Source organism: Arachis hypogaea, chromosome 13, assembly GCF_003086295.3.
Source record: "Arachis hypogaea cultivar Tifrunner chromosome 13, arahy.Tifrunner.gnm2.J5K5, whole genome shotgun sequence".
NCBI classification, from domain to species: Eukaryota; Viridiplantae; Streptophyta; class Magnoliopsida; order Fabales; family Fabaceae; genus Arachis; species Arachis hypogaea.
The window spans coordinates 129157523-129177502 of NC_092048.1; the positions used below are offsets into that span (position 1 = coordinate 129157523).

General features: G+C 37.3%; 4 protein-coding genes across 5 annotated transcripts; 3 read left to right on the forward strand and 1 right to left on the reverse strand.

Moving 5' to 3' along the window:
• The first annotated feature begins 4679 nt into the window (after positions 1 to 4679).
• On the forward strand, positions 4680 to 7721 carry LOC112735401 (uncharacterized). Its single transcript, XM_025784941.1, has 4 exons — positions 4680 to 4910; positions 5226 to 5747; positions 5913 to 6498; positions 6619 to 7721. Exons 1-4 carry the CDS (start codon positions 4680 to 4682, stop codon positions 7719 to 7721), a joined length of 2442 nt encoding a protein of 813 aa, XP_025640726.1.
• A 4630-nt stretch (positions 7722 to 12351) lies between these two features.
• Positions 12352 to 16692, forward strand: LOC112733364 (guanosine nucleotide diphosphate dissociation inhibitor At5g09550). Its single transcript, XM_025782299.3, has 13 exons — positions 12352 to 12644; positions 12914 to 12976; positions 13086 to 13169; positions 13392 to 13499; positions 13600 to 13772; positions 14014 to 14125; positions 14256 to 14336; positions 14428 to 14490; positions 14757 to 14858; positions 15019 to 15143; positions 15334 to 15544; positions 15911 to 15985; positions 16368 to 16692. Exons 1-13 carry the CDS (start codon positions 12558 to 12560, stop codon positions 16419 to 16421), a joined length of 1338 nt encoding a protein of 445 aa, XP_025638084.1. The 5' UTR covers positions 12352 to 12557; the 3' UTR covers positions 16422 to 16692.
• On the reverse strand, positions 15125 to 19148 carry LOC112733365 (ycf20-like protein). Of its 2 annotated transcripts, none has more exons than XR_003168217.3 (3): positions 17837 to 18009; positions 17078 to 17578; positions 15125 to 15461 (listed from the first exon to the last, which is right to left on the reverse strand). XR_003168217.3 is itself a non-coding variant. In XM_025782300.3 (3 exons), exons 2-3 carry the CDS (start codon positions 18007 to 18009, stop codon positions 17134 to 17136), a joined length of 618 nt encoding a protein of 205 aa, XP_025638085.1. In that variant the 5' UTR covers positions 18010 to 18070; positions 18494 to 19148; the 3' UTR covers positions 16767 to 17133. The 2 variants fall into 2 exon arrangements, 1 of the variants encoding a protein (XP_025638085.1); XM_025782300.3 differs by lacking the exon at positions 15125 to 15461 and adding an exon at positions 18494 to 19148 and having other exon boundaries at positions 16767 to 17578; positions 17837 to 18070.
• On the forward strand, positions 18287 to 19976 carry LOC112733368 (uncharacterized). Its single transcript, XM_025782305.3, has 4 exons — positions 18287 to 19150; positions 19221 to 19392; positions 19482 to 19598; positions 19669 to 19976. Exons 1-4 carry the CDS (start codon positions 19038 to 19040, stop codon positions 19795 to 19797), a joined length of 531 nt encoding a protein of 176 aa, XP_025638090.1. The 5' UTR covers positions 18287 to 19037; the 3' UTR covers positions 19798 to 19976.
• Positions 19977 to 19980: the final 4 nt, after the last annotated feature.

Here is a 19980-nt window from a genome sequence, read left to right on the forward strand (position 1 = left end):
AAAATATAATTATATTACATTTCTATAAAAATCAGTCACCACATTAGTTATTTATATAAAAGGGTAAAGTACTAAATTGGTCCCTATATTTGGGGGTAATCTGTCCTGTTTTGGTCTTTAAGGTTTAAAGTGTCACATTTGAATCCAAAAAAGTTTCATTTAGCTTAAATATAGTCCCACCGTGAGGTCAAAGTTAAATAATGAACGAAATGTCCTACATAATAGCAGTACAAGAACAAGGTCGATAATCTGGAGAACAAGTACAAGTTCCAGAGGCACAAAATCAAGTGTGGATGCATCAATACGTTTATTTATTATTCTCTTCAGTTCTACAGAAAATATTTTATTTAAATTGTAAGAAGAATGATAAATAAATATATTGATACATCTACAGTTGATTTTGTGCCTCTGGTAGGGGTGCACGCGGATCGGATCGGATATGGCCAAATTTTCGATTTGATCCGCACTAAAATCATCGGATCGGATCAAATATCCGTAGTTTTTAAGGTTGGATCATATTTGTGGATCAGATCGGATCGGATATCGGATATATCCGTAAAACACAAAAATATTTTTAAAAGCTTATTTTTATTAAAAAATATCAATAAAATTCATTTTTCTATTCTTTTAAATATGTTTACTCTTAAAATAATATTAAATATATTTTTTTAAATAATAAATTAAAATAATACAACATATATGATAATTATTAGTTGAAATAAAACATAAAAAGAATATTTACTTATTTATTTCTTTATTTTTGCGGATACGCGGATATGCAGATCGGATATGCGGATACCAACACAAAATCCGTAATCCGATCCGATTAGTGTGCGGATCCGATCCGAAAGCCTTGCGGATCAGATCCATATCCGCAATTTTTGGATCGGATTCGGATAAATACCGCGGATATGCGGATCAGATCCGATTCATGAACACCTCTAGCCTCTGGAACTTGTACTTGTTTTCTAGATTATCAACCTTGTTCTTGTATTGCTGTCAAATAGAGCATTTCGTTAATTATTTAACTTTGACCTTACAGTGGGACTATATTAAAGCTAAATAAAATTTTTTTTGGATTCAAATAAAACACTTTAAATCTTAAGGACCAAAACAGAATTACGCCCAAATATAGAGGACTAATTTAATACTTTATTCTATATAAAATATATATTAAAATATAAAAATATACACAAAAAATAAATTAAATAATATATAAATATATTATAACTAATTTAATGATTAATTTTTAAGTATGTACATACAATTTTTTAAATAAATACTACAATAATATATCAAATCAGGATACAATTTCCATCATTACTAATTAGTTAAAATTAAATAAGGAATACAATTATAATTATCCCAAAAAATGTATTAGTACAATGCATACTATAAAAAAAATCAACTGTTTTTTTAGTATAGATAAATGATCACAAACTCTCACCTTTTTTTTTTACCAAAGATATGAGACTCGAACTCGCAACCTCTTAGTTGAATATGGAGAGACTATGTCATTTGAGCTATTACTCATTGGCAACTCTCACCCTTCTTAACTGTCACTTTAAGAGGATGCTAAATAAAGTATGGTCGTTAAGCTTTGCCATAATTATCTAATAATAATGTTAGGAAGACATGTACAATATTTAAAATTATTTTATATAATAAAATATTTATAGTTGTATATTTATTACATCTAAATTATATCATTATTTTACTAATAATTAATAAATATTAAGTAAAATAATTTTAGACTATATAAATTAATTTTTTATTGTCTCTCGAAACTTGATTAAGAAACTAAAATGCTACCATATGGACTAATTATGGAGTGATATATGTATTTAACCTTTATGGCGAGTGTCTGATGAGAACCGAGAAGCGGGTACAGCAACGAGGGGACTGGTCCGAGTACGAGGCTTGTTTTCTTTAATTCATGTGTCATGTGTCATGTGTCATGTGTCATGTGTCATGTGTCACGTGTTACTGTTTTGGCCATCATAGATTCATAGCTGCCAAGCATAATGGACCTTTTGTACGGACACCAAGGCCTGCTAAATTAAACTACTTCTATTGGTTTTCAAAGTAATATTAGTTTTGATAAGCTATTTTTAAGAAATAAATTTTTTATCAATTTAAGGCTTGACTTGAATTTTTTTATGTATATATTATATTTAACATTTTTTAGTTTTGGATATTTAACCTAAAACAAATGAATCTGATCTGTTTTTAGTTTGGATCGATGTTTTATCCTATTTTTAAATATTTATTTTTAGTAGAATTTTGGATGTTCTTTTTATGAATAATTTCGGATGTTTATTTAGATGTTTTAAAAACTTTTGGATTATATTAGATTTAGTTTTTTTCATTTTGTTTAATTTTAAATGTTCCAACATAATAAAAATATTCTATTTTTAGATATTTTTTAATGTGCTCTAATGTGTTAATCTTTTAGTGAGAGGCTGTGAGAGAGCATTGGCTGCATTGCGCTGCGGGGAAAAAAAAAGTGCGAGAAGAAAGAATGTTAATTTAATTATAAAAATGGAATTTTTAAAAAATTGATTAAAATTGACTGATAATAGTTAATTCTTTAGTTAGAGTCTATAATTTTCAAGTAACATTTGACAAAAATTATGTCATAAAACTGCTATTATTATTGTTATTGTTTCCAAATAAGAGTAGGAATTTAGTAAGGCCAACTCTAATAATATGACTATGAATAATCCATAACTGCGATCTTCTTCACTCTTATGATCAATTATGCATGGTTGAGTGCACGCATCTGAGTTCTGACAAATAAAGAATACTAACTAATTTGCGTTTCATGATGAAAAACACAAGTTACGGATCAGCACCCTTAGGAAAAAGGTAAGAGTATTTCGCAGTCTAGTTAATTAGTTTTCATGACAAATGCATATAATTCAGTACAGTTTGTATTTATACATATACACATACATATACATAAAAATTCAGTTTAGTTTGTGATACGTAAAGCAAATAAGCTCGGCCAGCTCAGCAAACAAATATCTCGGCCAAGCAAAACACCACGGAACAAGAAAGCATAATCAAAAACCAACAAACCCTCCTAATTCGGGCGAATTGCGAATAAGCTCGGAATGTAACAAACATAATAAAACCGAAACACTTGGGATAACCTCGGAACGCACGGAGAATCCCGAGATTTACTATAATCGAACACACAAGGAACGCCTATATAAACACATACCCAATCTCGGAATAGACAGGTCACAGAACTCACTCTGATTTATTTCTCTTATTTATTCATAACTCATATTCTTACTTGAGCGTCGGAGTGCTTTTTGCAGGTGCTCCCGCCGCGGTGTTCCAACTCAGCCGACGTATACCTCTCCCACCCGAGCATATCTGCAAGACTAAGGAGTCGTTATACCTCGGCAACATAAGGACGAAACATTTGGCGCTCACCGTGGGGCCCGATCTGATCTAACCCCACTTTTTATTTCCACGTTTTATTTGCTTCCTTGCGTGCAGAGATTTTCTGACCACCCAGGTATGGCTGAAAACGGAGCGTCACAGCTCAATCAAGCCGAGCTCCTGGCCCAAATAGCCGAACTTCAAGCAGAAGTCCGAAGACTTGCCGAGCTCTCCACGAAGAATAACTCTGGAAAACATGACGATGGAGGCTTTAAAAGCTCGGCTCTGGGAGGCTCGGACCCATTGAGCGTCACCCCACCTAAAGAAAAGCTGACGCTAGATAACCCCTTCTCCGAGGAAATCACAAACTTCAAAATGCCAAAGAATTTTGTTTTACCTAACTCTCTAGAGCCGTATAAGGGGATTGGTGACCCCCGAGCTCACATAAAAAAATTTCAATCTATGATATTTTTTAACGGCGCTAATAATGAGCCCATACTTTGTCGCTCCTTTCCAACTTACCTTGATGGTGCTGCTTTACTGTGGTTCTCTAAACTTTCTGCAGGGTCAATCTCATCCTTCGAGGACTTGGCAAGATCCTTTATTGACTACTTCGCCGCCTCAAGGATATATGTACATGGATCTGATTATCTCGGGACAATTAAGCAAGGGCAGCATGAGAGTCTCAAAGATTACCTAACCTGATTTGCTGAAGCCACGATGGAAATTCCAGACTTGGACCCTAACGTCCACCTACATGCTCTCAAGACAGGACTCAAGCCCGGGAAGTTCAGAGAGACAATCGCAATCACCAAACCGAGATCATTAGAGGAGTTCCGTGAGAGAGCAGCAGGACAGATGGAAATTGAAGAATTGCGTGAAGCACAAAAAGCGGACAAACAGCCAAGCAAAAAGGAAGAAGAAAGATCATTTAAGTCGCCAGCCAGAAAGGATTAAAATAAACCATTCAAACTCACTCCCAAGTACGATACGTACACCAGATTCAATACAAAGAGGGAGAACATAATCAAGGAAATCCTCAACGCTAAAATAGTCAAGCCTCCCGTCAGGGCAGGGAATTATCAAGATCAACAGTTCGTGGACAGAAGCAAACACTGTGCATTCCATCAAAAGTACGGACACACCACGGACGAATGCGTCATAGCAAGGGACTTGTTAGAAAGATTAGCTCGGCAAGGACTCCTAGACAAATATGTCGAAGGACGGACAAATAGAGAAACCAAAAAGGAGCCAGAAGAACGAGCAACAGACAAAGGGAAAGGGAAATGGACAACAGCGGACCCCTCAGAGGGATTATAAACTGCATATCAGGAGGATACGCAGGAGGAGGTGAAACAAGCTCGGCACGAAAAAGAAGCTACCGAGCAATGCTAGCAATCGAAGGAACAACTAAACACAGCACAACCGAGCCGGAGATAACTTTTTGCCAAAACGATCTAGCAAGCCCAAACCTCGATGACCTAGTGGTAATATCCATCCAAATAGGAGAGCTACTGGTAAGAAAGGTCCTGTTGGACCCAGGTAGTAGTGCTGATGTATTATTCTATTCAACATTTATAAAAATACAATTATCTGAAAAGGCCATGCAACCCTCATCAGGAGAACTAGTTGGGTTCTCCGGAGAAAGGGTCCCAATAAAAGGATATATATGGTTAAAAACGACCCTGGGTAATTCCCCACTGGAAAAGACCATTGACATCCAATACCTCGTGGTCGACTGTCCCAGCCCTTATAACATTATTTTAGGTAGACCCGCTCTGAATAAGTTCAGAGCGATAATATCTACATTACACTTGTGTGTTAAGTTTCAGGTACAAAATAACATAGCAACAGTACATTCAGACCGACAACAAGCTCGGCAATGCTACAATGCCAGCCTAAAGAAAACCAGCACAGAACAACGGACAAGCAATGGGACAATAACACCCACAACATCCGAGGTCTTAATGCTTGCAGATCTAGACCCTAGGGAGGATTTCATGGAACGACCGCAACCAATAGACGAACTCCAAAAGGTCCCACTAACAACAACAGCCGAGCAATTCACCTACATTGGACGAGCATTAGAAGGAGAGGAGAAAAGTAAGCTCATAAAAGTGCTCCGGGACAACGCCGATCTATTCGCCTGGAAGCCAGCAGACATGCCGGGAATAGACCCAAATGTAATCTGCCATAAGCTCGCCATAGACAATGCAAGCAAGCCAGTAAAACAAAAGAAGCGAAACCTCGGAGCCGAAAAAGCAAAAGCAGCTTTGGAGGAAACCAAAAAGCTCCTACACGCAGGGTTCATCAAAGAGCTCCGCTTCACCACATGGCTCTCAAACGTGGTAATGGTAAGGAAAAACTCAGGTAAATGGCGCATGTGCGTCGACTTTACAAATTTAAACAAAGCCTGCCCAAAAGATGCTTATCATTTACCATGCATAGACAAATTAGTGGATAGTGCTTCTGGATTTAAAAGCCTGAGCTTCATGGATGCATACTCTGGTTACAACCAGATTCTGATGCATCCAGAGGACCAAAGCAAAACGGCTTTCATAACAGAGCACAGAAATTTTTGTTATAAAGTTATGCCTTTTGGTCTTAAGAATGCAGGAGCAACATACCAACGGCTAATGGACAAAGTTTTCCAACAACAAATAGGACGGAATATAGAAATATACGTGGATGACATGGTGGCAAAAACCCCATCACAGGGATCACACTGCGAGGACCTACATGAAATTTTCCAACAGATCCGAGCATATAATATGAGGCTCAACCCAGAAAAATGCGCATTTGGAGTCCGAGGAGGGAAATTCCTTGGATTTATGCTAACCTCGCGAGGGATAGAGGCTAATCCAGAAAAATGTGAAGCCATCCTTAACACGAACAGCCCAAAGACAGTCAAGGAGGTCCAGCAATTAGCAGGACGAGTTGCTGCCCTGTCCAGGTTCATTCCAGCAGTAGCAAATCGATCATATCACTTTTTTCGAACAATTTCAAAGAACAAAAAATTCAACTGGACAGAGGAATGCGAGCAATCATTTTCAGAGCTCAAACAAATACTATCTTCACCACCCATCCTTCGAAAGCCAGAGCTCGGTAAACCATTAATTTTGTATTTATCAGTTTCTAACCATGCTATAAGCTCGGTATTAGTTTCTGAAACAGGGAAAGCATAGAACCCAGTGTATTTCGTCAGCCAAATTCTACAACCAACAGAGACCAGATACCCAAAAATACAACAACTCGCACTAGCCCTAGTCACAACAGCAAGAAGACTGAGGCAATATTTCCAAAGCCATGTCATAATCGTAAGAACAAATCAACCACTGCGACAAATCCTGACCAAGCCCGAGCTAGCTGGACGTCTGACCAAGTGGTCCATCGAACTCTCCGAGTACGACATACAATATCAACCTCGGAAATCCCCAAGACTACAAATACTAGCCGACTTCCTTTCCGAACTAACCAACGAGGATATACAAGCGGAACAAAATTGGAGCCTATACGTAGATGGAGCTTCAAATAAGGAGGGAAGTGGCGCTGGTGTAACACTAAAAGAAGGAGAACATGTTATAGCCGAGCAATCACTACAATTCACTTTTGCAGCAAGCAACAACCAGGCAGAATACGAAACTCTTCTAGCCGGACTAAAGCTCGCCCAGGACTTACACATACCCCATCTTACAGTATACTGCGATTCACTACTCGTCGTTCAGCAGATCAAAGGCGATTTCCAGGTAAAAGATCCTTCGTTAGAAAGGTATTGGCTTCTAACGAAGGATCTTATTAAAAAGTTTGATAAGTTTGACATAATACACATAAACAGAGAACAAAACACACGAGCTGATATATTATCCAAACTAGCTACCACTAGATCACACTTACACACACCAACACTTTCACAACTAACGCTTGAAAAACCGAGCTTTGAAACTCACGACATATTGAGCATTACACAGGAAAAGGATTGGAGAACACCATTTATCGAATACATCACCACAGGAGTCATCCCGGCAGACGAGCAAAATGAAAAACTCATTCGAAGAAGAGCCAGCTATTATACAATCCTCGGAGAAAACCTGTACAGGAGAGGACTTTCACAACCTCTCCTAAAATGCCTCAACAAAAGCGAATCTGAAACAGTAATGGCAGAGACGCACGAAGGCATCTGTGGAAATCACATTGGAGGCCAAGCATTATCCACAAAGATACTAAGAGCAGGGTATTATTGGCTAACAATGAAACGAGACTGTATAGCCAAAGTACAAAAATGTGACAATTGCCAAAAGCACTCCACAATATCCACAACACCAGCATAAAAGCTACACACTCTGGAGGTAAGTTGGCCTTTCGATAGATGGGGGTTGGATATCCTCGGCCCCTTCCCGAAAGCGCCAGGACAGGTAAAATTCCTTTTGGTATCAATAGATTACTTTTCAAAATGGATCGAAGCACAACCATTGGCACGAATCACGGCAGAAAAGGTGAGATCTTTCCTTTGGAAAAATATCATCTGCCGCTACGGTCTACCTCGAGAAATAATCTCGGACAACGGAAGACAGTTTACAGATCAACACCTCGCCTTATTTTTACAAAACTTCAATATAAAACATCATTTTAGCTCAGTAGAGCACCCACAAACAAATGGCCAGGTGGAGGCAGCTAACCGAGTCATTTTGCAGGCTTTGAAGAAAAAACTGGACAATGCTAAGGGAGAATGGGCCGACCTTATCCCAGAAGTCCTATGGGGCTAAAACACAACAGTTCAATCATCAACGGGAGAAATCCCATTTAAATTGGTATATGGGGCAGAAGCCCTCATACCCGTAGAAATCGGAGTACCAACACTCCGAGCCGAGCTATATGATCCGAACAGAAACAGGGAAGAAAGAGCAGCTGATCTAGACCTTGTGGATGAAGAACGAGAAATAGCAACGATAAAACAACTAGCAATGAAACAGTTCCTACAAAAGCGGCACAACAAAATGATAATCCCCAGAACATTCGAGACTGGAGAGCTCATACTCAGAAAAACAGAGGAAGCAAGAAAGCCCAAAGCCCATGGGAAATTAGCTGCAAATTAGGAAGGACCATTCCGAATTTGCAAAGTCCTCGGCAAAGGGGCATATCAACTAGAAACCTTGTTAGGAGGGCCAGTATCAGGAAATTGGAATGTATCCTCCTTGAGGAAATATCAATCATAATGTACACAAAGCGGATGAAGGTATTCTTTTTCCCATTTGAGGTTTTTATCCCAAACAAGGGTTTTACTCAAAAGGGTTTTAACGAGGCCGGACGCCATAAACAATTTTTTCAAATACTTATCTATACTACGCATTCTTGAGAAAATCTGGAAATATTTACAAGGCCTGAGGGCAGCCGAACAATATACTCAATAAACATTTCAAAAATAATCATATATATGCGCATATCAAAACAAACCAAACCGAGCTTCATACTCGGCAAATCCCAACAAACAGTAACGACAAAATAAAACAACCAAGAAGTCTAACAATATTTCAAAACAACATAAACATAACAGAGTCATCATACTATTCTATCCCTAATGCTGGAACTCTCACTCTCCTTATCAGCTTCATCATCAACTAACTCGCCATTCACAATGATCTTAGTGGCATCCAACTTCCCCACATCAACATCAGGAAACAAAACACGAACTTGTGCAGCAGCCCGATCGAAACCCTGAGCAAAACCCTCATACACCTCACCCTCCAATTCTTTGACACGAGCAGCAAGCCGACCATTCTCGGACCTCAAGCTACCAGCCTCTTCAGAAACCGAAGCATAAAGCTTTTTTTCCTCATCCAATTCAGAAGCCTTCTTCTTCAGAGACGAAGATAGCTCACCAATCGTTTTCTCTTTCTCTTGGAGAGAGGAGGATATTTCACTAATCGCCTTCTCTTTCTCTTGAAGAGAGGAGGACAGCTCTCTAATTATTTTCTCCTTCTCTTGAAGAGATAAAGTCAGCTCAGCAGTGTTCAAAGACTCTTTTTCCTCAGATTCAACAGCAAGTTCTTACACCCTTCCGACAGCCACTATCCTAGCACCCACCACCTGCAAGCAAAAACCAATAAAAGTTACACAACAAGAAAAGGAGAAATAACATTAACATCGACAACAATACCTGAAGGAAGCGACCCATTCCCGCTCGCCCAACCTCCTCGATCATCTTCGAATCCTCAGGAAAGCGGCATAATTCGTCAGCAAGGGTGGCGAAAGGGAAGAATCTAGACCACAAAGATCTCATATTGTCATCCTCACGGTAAGCGTGAAGTCGCTTCTGGGACTCATAAGCAGCCTCAACAAGTGGCAAGATGGGAGAATCCCCCTCTTTGCTTTCAGCCTTTTCAGCCTCTTTTCTGGCCCGTTTCCGTTTCGGCCGAGGATTTGCCTCGGAGGGGTTAACAGGAGCATCCTTTTGCACATTACTTGAACCCTCCTTCTCTGCCTTTTTTCTTTGGCTGAAAAAGGACTTCAATCCCGCGGTAGTAATGGTGGGAGCTTTCTCAGCTACAAAACAAAGCAACAAATGTCAAAAACAAACATTCAAAACACCCAAAACCCTCACCAAAGTTAAATTACCTAAATAGTCCATAACTGCTTCCTTATCCGAATCCCACTTTAAGAGTTCAGCTACTGACAAAAGCCCACTACTCCCCAACATCTCTAACAAAAACTCCAGCAAAACATCATCCTCATATACTCTATCATCAACATCAAGCACTTGAGCAGGTTCCGAAGACCACGACACAGGAAACCTCTCCTCTAAGAATTGGTTTAAGTAAAAAGGAAAATCCTCTTCCACACTCCTAATCTTCACAAACATTGTCTTAAAATCCTTATACGAAGACTTATACAGTGAAAAAACAGAACGCCGAGGGTAACTACTAAGATTCACCCACAGACCCCGCCTGACACCTTTTGCTTGAAATAAAGAAAAGAAAACCCTAAGGGATGGAGGACGCTCTAGCACATCCATTAAAACCTCAAAAGCCCGGACGAAGCCCCAGGAATTGGGATGCAGCTGGGAGGGGGCACAATTCAACCAGAACAAGACTCCACATTGGAATTCCGAAAAAGGAAGACGAACACCCAACTCGGTCAACAAACAGGTGTAAAGGTAAAAATAAGCCCAACCATCAATCTTTTCACACACACGGTCACTCTCAGAACAAGGCAAAACCTCTATCCTAACCCCAGAACCCTCTCGGACCCACACATCTGACCCCAACACCCTAACAGATTCAGAATCTTGAAAACATGAAGCACAACATTTTACTTGATCACTAAGCCAGCTACAGGGATCACTATCTAAAACTACAACTTTACCCTTATCCATCACTATACGACAACAAACAGAAACAGAAAAGCAAAGGATGAGACCAGAGAAGCTTCAAATCCTACCTTTTTCACTCATTATCTCTGAACCCAGAGCAAAGCAACAAAAGTTAAAAAATGGAGGGGCTCACTTTAAGACAAACCAAGAAAAAGGCAAATGAGAGGAACGGTTTTTTATCCTTTGGTAACCGTTCCCATCCATTTATTACACTAACAATCTAACGGTCCAAATAACCCCGAAAACAGAGCCATAACATCACGTCAATCATTTCCCCAGCGCGGGAACCAAAACGCTAAATAAATTAATTTCATTTCCAAGAAAACCAAGGCAAGCTTCGGGGAGCGGAAGAGCATATCAGAAACACTTTCTTGTCCGAGGTATCCAAACAAAATTTTTTCAAAAAGCTCGCCTTTGTTTTCTTACAACAAAGCAAGCTTGGGGACTATGATACGTAAAGCAAATAAGCTCGGCCAGCTCAGCAAACGAATATCTCGGCCAAGCAAAACACCACGGAACAAGAAAGCATAATCAAAAACCAACAAACCCTCATAATCCGGGCGAATTGCGAATAAGCTCGGAATGTAACAAACATAATAAAACCGAAACACTTGGGATAACCTCGGAACGCACGGAGAATCCCGAGATTTACTATAACCGAACACACAAGGAACACCTATATAAACACATACCCAACCTCGGAATAGACAGGTCACAGAACTCACTCTGATTTATTTCTCTTATTTATTCATAACTCATATTCTTACTTGAGCGTCGGAGTGCTTTTTGCAGGTGCTCCCGCCGCGGTGTTCCAACTCAGCTGACGTATACCTCTCCCACCCGAGCATATCTGCAAGACTAAGGAGTCGTTATACCTCGGCAACATAAGGACGGAACAGTTTGTATTTATATATATTACGTGGAATCTGGACACACATATTGACAGTATAAACACATAAATTATTATATTTTATAACTTTTTTTCTATGAGTGATTCACTACATGTTTTGAAAAGTCATTACTCTTTTTGTCCTCCTGCAGGTTACCTTAAATAAAGCAAAAACGTTGATTTAGAAGATAGACTAAGAGTGATGGGATGAACTGATTGTCTTAGGTTTAATTTGTTTAAATTAGTTTAACTATATTATATATAATGATGAATAAGTGATCCCCAAATATTTTTATTTATGTAATATATTTATGTCGACAAACTCATAGTAAAGACGATGCACCCAACTATACTTAAATCTTTTTGTATATAAATAAATCTTGCTTTCTCTGTACTTCTCTAGAGATTAGTATAAGTTATGTTACGATTCATTTATGCGTTACTTTATATGTGATATTTGAAATAACAAATTTAAAATTAACACTTTTATTAAAATAGTAATGCATATCATTGAATATTTATGTATATGAAAATATTTTAAATAAGATAAAAAATCATTCAACTTATTTAATTATTTATTGTGTTGCAAGAATCAAATATCTCTAAAGTTGTGAATATACTAAATCCTAGAAGAAGTTTGCAAACATAAGTTTAAAATGATTGGATGTTATATATAGTAATGAGTCCTGAAAAGAGCAAACACGTGTGTGAATGATGAGAAAGAAGAGTTATTTTGGGTTCGCGTTAGTGTCGTTACTTTGCCGCTAAGGACCTCTTCTGCTTCAACCAAAAAACTAACATTCCTTCAATTCCTCGCTCTTATATAATTCAAATTGAAACTCTTGTTTCAATTCCTTTTTTGCTTTTCTCTTTCAAACTTGATAATAATAACAATAATAATATTGTGCGATGGATGAAGAGTACGATGTAATTGTCCTTGGCACTGGACTCAAGGAATGCATCCTCAGTGGCCTTCTCTCAGTTGATGGCCTCAAAGTAACACCACACATCCTCTAATCACTTCTCTTATTTATTTATTAAAAGAATGTTATGTTTTTCCTCGTACAGTTAGAATAAATGCACCTTAAAAGGATCTTAATTATGACCTTAAACAAACCATGTGAATATTAGCCTGTATAATTAACAGGTCATTGGAATTACACACAAATAAATGTTTGGAAGTTCATCTTCATAGAAAGAATTAATACTTGCTCCAAACAAGGCCTTGTTATCATTTTCCCTCCTTAATCGACTAATTGAATCAGGTATTGCATATGGATAGAAATGACTACTATGGAGGGGCATCTACATCTCTTAATCTCACACAGGTCACACTCCTCTATTGCAAATTTGCAACAGTAGAATTATTATTAGATTTTTCATGCACTCTTTTCGTTCACTAATACAAAACTTGTTTCTCTGTTGTGATATATATAGCTATGGAAGCGATTTAGGGGAGAGGACAAGCCACCTGAGAACCTAGGTTCCAGCAGGGAATTCAATGTTGATATGATACCTAAGGTTTGATCACAAAACTTCTCTTGTAATATAATCTCAATCAATAATGCATTTGAAACAAACATTGCACCTTGCTTCAAGTAAATAAATAAATTATTTTCTTTTATTCTTTTACTTTTCTTCTATTTACTACGCTTTTTGCTTGTATATCTTCTTTTCTCATCAATCTATGACAAAAACAGAATCCTGGATTTTTATTTTTTAATTTTTTAATTTTTTTGGCAGTTTATGATGGCCAATGAAGTTTTGGTTCGTGTTCTCATCCACACGGATGTTACAAAGTATTTACACTTCAAAGCTGTAGATGGAAGTTTTGTGTATAATAAGGGAAAGGTATGCAACATATTCATCAATTTCTTATTCACATTTTGGTACCTTTCTGTATTGCAAACTGTTGAACACTTGCACTTCGTATTTTATTTACATTTTTCAGATTTACAAAGTTCCAGCCACGGATGTTGAAGCATTGAAATCACCATTAATGGGACTGTTTGAGAAGCGCCGTGCTAGAAAGTTCTTTATTTATGTCCAGGATTATGATTCAAATGATCCCAAATCTCATGAAGGACTAGATTTGAATCAAGTTACAGCAAGACAGCTCATATCGTATGCAATTTCTTCCTTCCTTGCCTTCGAAAGCAAAATTACTAGATATGTCACTGACTTTTTTCCTTCATAAAATTATGGAAACAAAGATGTAACTACATACGCAGAATAAACTTAGATGAAAGCTATTAAGAGACAAATTATGCTTTACATCTAGTAGATCGAGTGCATCATTTTTAGCTTTTGTATCAGTTGGTGCTGTCCTATCATGAACTTTTCTTTTTTGGTTGTGCAAATGTAGCAAGTACGGGTTGGAAGATGATACAATTGACTTTATTGGTCATGCCTTGGCACTTCATCTCGATGATAGTTACTTGGATGAGCCAGCCAAGGGATTTGTAGAGAGAGTAAAGGTACTATATATGCAGAAAAAAAGAATCAGTTCTTTCCCCTATAACATTATATATCTAAAAATATTGAGTAACTTCGTATATTTTGTAATTATAGTAATGTAATTTGTTATTTGTTGTCTGTTTTCTACAGCTATATGCAGAGTCCCTAGCACGTTTTCAAGGAGGTTCACCTTACATATATCCACTATATGGACTTGGAGAGCTTCCTCAGGTTCTCCTCCACTTCTCTCTTTCCTTTTCTCTGTTGGACTTTGCATACTTCAGGAACTAACGCTGATTTCGACTTCTTTGATGGCCGAAAGGCATTTGCACGTTTGAGTGCTGTGTATGGTGGAACTTACATGCTCAACAAGCCAGAATGCAAGGTAAGCATGTGGCTATACTTCTATGTATTCAGAAAAATCATATGAAATGTATTGGAAGGAAAGTTGCATCAAGGGAATTAAACTTCAACTTTGAAATGATAATTTTTTCTGATACTTTCACTTGGAGATATGTTATATAGCAGTTCATTTATTTTCTGCCTCACAAGTTACTGATAAAACAAAATAATCAACTAGACATATATAGTTACCCTGTCAGGTTACATGCTATATATTTCTTTCTGCACAATTTTTGTTCTACTATGCAGGTAGAGTTTGGTGATGATGGCAAAGCCGTCGGTGTGACCTCCGAAGGAGAGACAGCCAAGTGCAAGAAAGTGGTGTGTGATCCATCATATCTGCCTGATAAGGTATCCTCTTAAATTTTCCAAGGTTATAAAGAGTATGTTTTTATTTAGGTATTGGAAATGTTGTAGTTTGCACAACTGTGTTGTTAAGTATAAATTGCAGTACAACACATGCATGTTTCAGTATGATCTTCGTCTGACATTATTTTAATTAATTTAACAGGTTCATAAGGTTGGAAAAGTTGCACGTGCAATATGTATTATGAGCCATCCTATTCCAGACACAAATAATTGTCACTCTGCACAGGTCATTCTGCCACAGAAGCAACTTGGTCGAAAATCAGATATGTAAGTTTGCATTGATCTACTGTAGTGGTTTTATACATATACTCCATTTACTAGGATCCTTCTGTTGTTAGTTACAACTTAAAAAACATATAAATCTATACAAGAGTGAGAGAATGGAGTTTTACTTGTGAGTGTTGTAACTTCCAACTTTGTAGGTTCTAGTTTTCTGATTTTTCCCCTGTTATTGAAGGTATCTCTTCTGCTGCTCTTATGCTCACAACGTGGCCCCGAAAGGAAAATTTATTGCTTTTGTTACAACAGAAGCAGAGACTGATCAACCTGAGGTGGAGTTGAAGCCCGGTATTGACCTTCTTGGACCTGTAGATGAGATATTCTATGACATTTATGACAGATATCATCCCATCAATGATCATGAAGCTGATAGCTGTTTCATCTCTAAGGTAACTACTAAGCAGAATCTCCATAAGCATTTTCTTTAAAAATTTTCTTTCCTTGTTTTTGTTTCCTGATCTTTGTGGAAGGGCACTTGAATAAATTATATAGAGCAATGCCAATACACAACATGTTGACTATCTTATGTAACTGATGGAAAATTCTGAGTCTATAAATACAAGCCTTGAATATGTGTGGGAGGAAAAGAGAATTAAAAATCAGAATGGTTTAAATTTAAAACAAAGTAATTGACAACTCATGTCAAGAAGAATATAAATTTTTATCATGCTTCTTAATCAGCCTGGGGAATCTCCGTCCTTTTCCCTTTTATCTTCGAAAATTGGTTGTACTAACCTAAAATTCAATCCTTGCAGAGCTATGATGCTACCACACATTTTGAGACCACAGTACAAGATGTGATCGACATGTACAATAAGATCACTGGAAAGGTAACTACTAGTTACTGAAATTAGATATTTCAAACAATTGGAAGTAGTTATAGCTGCAGTATGAAAACATTGAGAAATCAGAGAAACATTACAGTAGGCAAGAAAAATGAATGAAAACAAAGTGGCATATTTATTTCTACACTTTGAAATTATATATTCTCTCAGTTAACGATATCTTCTATTTGTTATTTTCATTTAGATTGTATATGATTTTCTATCTGACGAGTTTGCATTCACTTGCACTCACCTTTGTGTTCCAGATATAATGTTACATGACAGAACTTCATGTCAAAAGGAATATAAATATTTAATAACAATGGAGATTCGAGAGCTCTGGAAAATTTTTACTTGATTTTAATATTGTTCTTATTCTTTGTTTCAGGTTCTTGATCTTTCTGTAGACCTGAGTGCTGCAAGTGCTGCGTCTGAAGAATGATTTGCCTCTAATTTTTATATACATGCCTAAGTCATAGAAACAGCGATCACTTTTCTTTTAAATTTCATGTTTTTGTTTTAGATGCTCTAATGCAAAGAGAAAAATTACATAGACACCCACACCTGTGTAGCTTTTGATCGGAGGCATTATATGCCTGATACAGTCATATATACAGTTGCCTTGTACTCAACCAAGCAGTTTATTAGACATGATAATCATAGTTGTGATCATATCCCTTCAATAAATCTGTCTTTCGGCATTATTAACTAAATATGTAATTTGTGATATATAATACTTTAATAAGATCATAGCAAAGATGAATTGTGCTGCACATTACAATTTTCCTTTCAAGAAAACCAGAGATGCAATGAAAGCATCTAATTCATAAGTCTTATTCACCAAACTGAATCTTGCAAATTACTAGCTTTCTTATTTGGGTTCATTTAATCATTGAAAAGTTATAGTAACAGTTTAGCCTTATTAACATGATAACTTAGTTCCAAAAATTGTACAACTACATAATGTGATCATTATGATATTGAGGATGTGATTAACCAACTTCTCCTAGATTGCTCAGTTCATTTCAGCGATATTTTCTTTTACCTTATCCTAGTTTCCAATCAGTACACAGGCAATTGAATTCTAAAATTTCATACCAGAAGATATTGCGTAAGGGCCATGATACAACAACAGGGATAGGCCTTGGGTATCCTTAGCTGCCTAACTTGAAAGCATCAACAAAGAGGCCCAAACATATGCCAGCCTTCCAGAAATTCATCATCATAAGAAAAGACTGAAACCTCCCTGTCCTCACACTAGGCGGCTTTTTATACATCAGCATACCAATTCCCTCGATCGCAGCCACCACAACACCGGCAACCAGAACATCCCAATCACCGGTTTGTCCAAGGATTGTAGCAAGAGCATTTGCTGTGTAGAAACCTAGAAGTAGCAAGAATACTTTCATGGGGAGGTTCTTTCTAGCTGAGTTCAGCTTTTCTAGAAGTTGTCTACCACCTGCACTCAGTATCCTACTCAATCGAGTACCACTGAAACCGGAACTGGAATCATCGAGGCCTTGTTGATCACCATCACCAGGCACTCCACCTGTGTTCAAGGCAAAAGCTATTTTCCAGCGGGCTCTTCTTCCAAGGAAACTGAGCCAATGAATTGAAAGACAATCATTATCACATGGTTACAGAAATAACCAGTTTATCCCTCAATAAGATGAGAAACACCCGAAGTGATATAATTTTCTTGCAGCCATTATTATGAAACCGAAGAACATTTTATGGTAAAGTGTCGAATTTGAAAAGAGAAATTATTTATCCTGCTAATTCATCACCCTCGTAACAGAATGTTGCACAATCTTAACAGCTGAAAACTAAAACTTGATATAGGCATTCAAATTTTACCAGCTCTGGTGAAATGGCGCTGACTTTAGGCCAAGTTTTAGACCTAAAATACCACAGCTTGGCTCGCAGCGACAGCAGTGTGCTCTAGAATTGGCGAGGGCCATACACGATTTTTCTATGCATCCATTCTCTGTAATTGATAACCTCCACATAGATCCTATTTGGCAAGCCATTTTTAATAGATGAACACAGATATTGTGAACCAGCTGCACAAATTCTCAGTCTCTTCCTAATCTGCAAAAATTCAAATGCTTAATTAAAAGGAGCTTCGATTCACATGAGCATCATTTATTAAACCATAATATCAACAAGATTTGGAGCGTTAAACATGAAAATGAGTTTCGATATCATGTTGTTTTTCTTTTATCCTTCTAATACACAATGCAGATAAAGAATAAGCCAAAATGCAGCTAATAATACATAAAACAAAGATTAGAAGCTTCCTGAGTTGCTTAGTTGAAAACATGGTTATCATCATAAAAAAATAATGAAAAAGAAAAAAAGGTTGCAGAAAGGTGAAGAGGGAAGAGGAATGAAGTGGATAACAGTGAAGGCAGAAGCAATTGGGTGCGGAATAACAAGGAAGAAAATAGAAGCAAGTATGTAGTTGCGGCATGGAAGAAGAAGAAGGAAGAAAAAGGGAATAGAGAGCGTTACCCTGTTTGTATCGAGAGAAGAAGGAAGAAGAAGATGACGCCGGGGAGGTGCATGGAGTCCACAACCGCAACCACTGTCACTGATTGGGTAACACAATAATATAATAATAAAATAATAATGTTCTTCTCCAAAACTTAGGAAATCAATATTTTAAAGATTTTGCTTAACAATAATGTTCTTCAAAATGCTTTTTTTTTTAATTATATATAAATGTTCATATAGTCACCAAAAAAAAAATATATAAATGTTCACATATTCATATACATTTTAGAGTAAATTATGTAATTTGCGGTAAAACTTTCACTTATGTATATTTTACATTTAAGCTTTTAAAATTATTAAATGGTGGCCCAAAAGAAAAAAAAAAAACTCTATTAAAGTATCTTTGAGAATCAAAGTTCATAAGGTATAGTGAAAGTGGGGTGAAATAAGCATAAAAAATTCTATTCGGATAATCTTAGAAAAAAAATGTGACGAAGGATAGCTACTCTATCCATATAAAAGAGTGGTGTATGAAGGGCATGCATCATCACAATTCGGGGAGATGGAGGACATAGAGAAGGTGAAGGCGGAGGCAGTGCAGCTGATGGGAGTGTTCCAAGTTATTCCTAAGCTGGTTGTTTTTGATCTTGATCACACTCTCTGGCCTTTCTACTGGTATGTATGAATCACTATAAGACTATTTATATTATATTCTGATTCATCCTCACATCAAATTGATGTCCAGTGAGTGCCGCTCCAAGAGTGACACACCTTATCTGTTTCCTCAAGTTAAGGGCATCATGCATGCACTCAAACACAAACGGGTTGACCTTGCAATTGCATCTAAATCACCAACCCCCGACATAGCCAGAACTTATCTTAACAAACTCAACATCACTTCCATGTTTGTTGCCCAGGTCTCTATTCTTCAATCTCTATCTCTTTCTCTTTCTCATTCATGTTCCCTGTGTTGTCTAACTCTTGTGTTCTTTCTCTCTCATGTCAGGAAATATTTTACAACTGGGGAAACAAAACAGATCATTTACAGAATATTCATTCCAAGACTGGTGTCCCGTATAACTCTATGCTCTTCTTTGATGATGATGACAACAACATCCAAGGGGTAACATTCACATCTATCCTTTTCTTTTTTACCAATTAACTTTCTAAGATTTTCTTGACATCTATGACAGGTCTCGGAATTGGGAGTAACGAGCATCTTGGTCACAAATGGGGTAAACCTTGGGGCATTCAAACAGGGACTTACAAGATTTTCTCAGAACTGGAATGCACCAAAGAACAAAAACAAACGGGGTAAATAGTAATCTGAGTATCAACTCACAAGGCAGATAATTCAAATTCATGAATGAAATGTCCGGTTGAAACTTGTGTGTATTTAACTGTGATTTGTGAACCACACATATATTAAAATACTCTGCATCCATTAATTGGAGAATTTTAATATGACAGTTGCATATATATCTCGTTGAATGTCTCAAAATGCT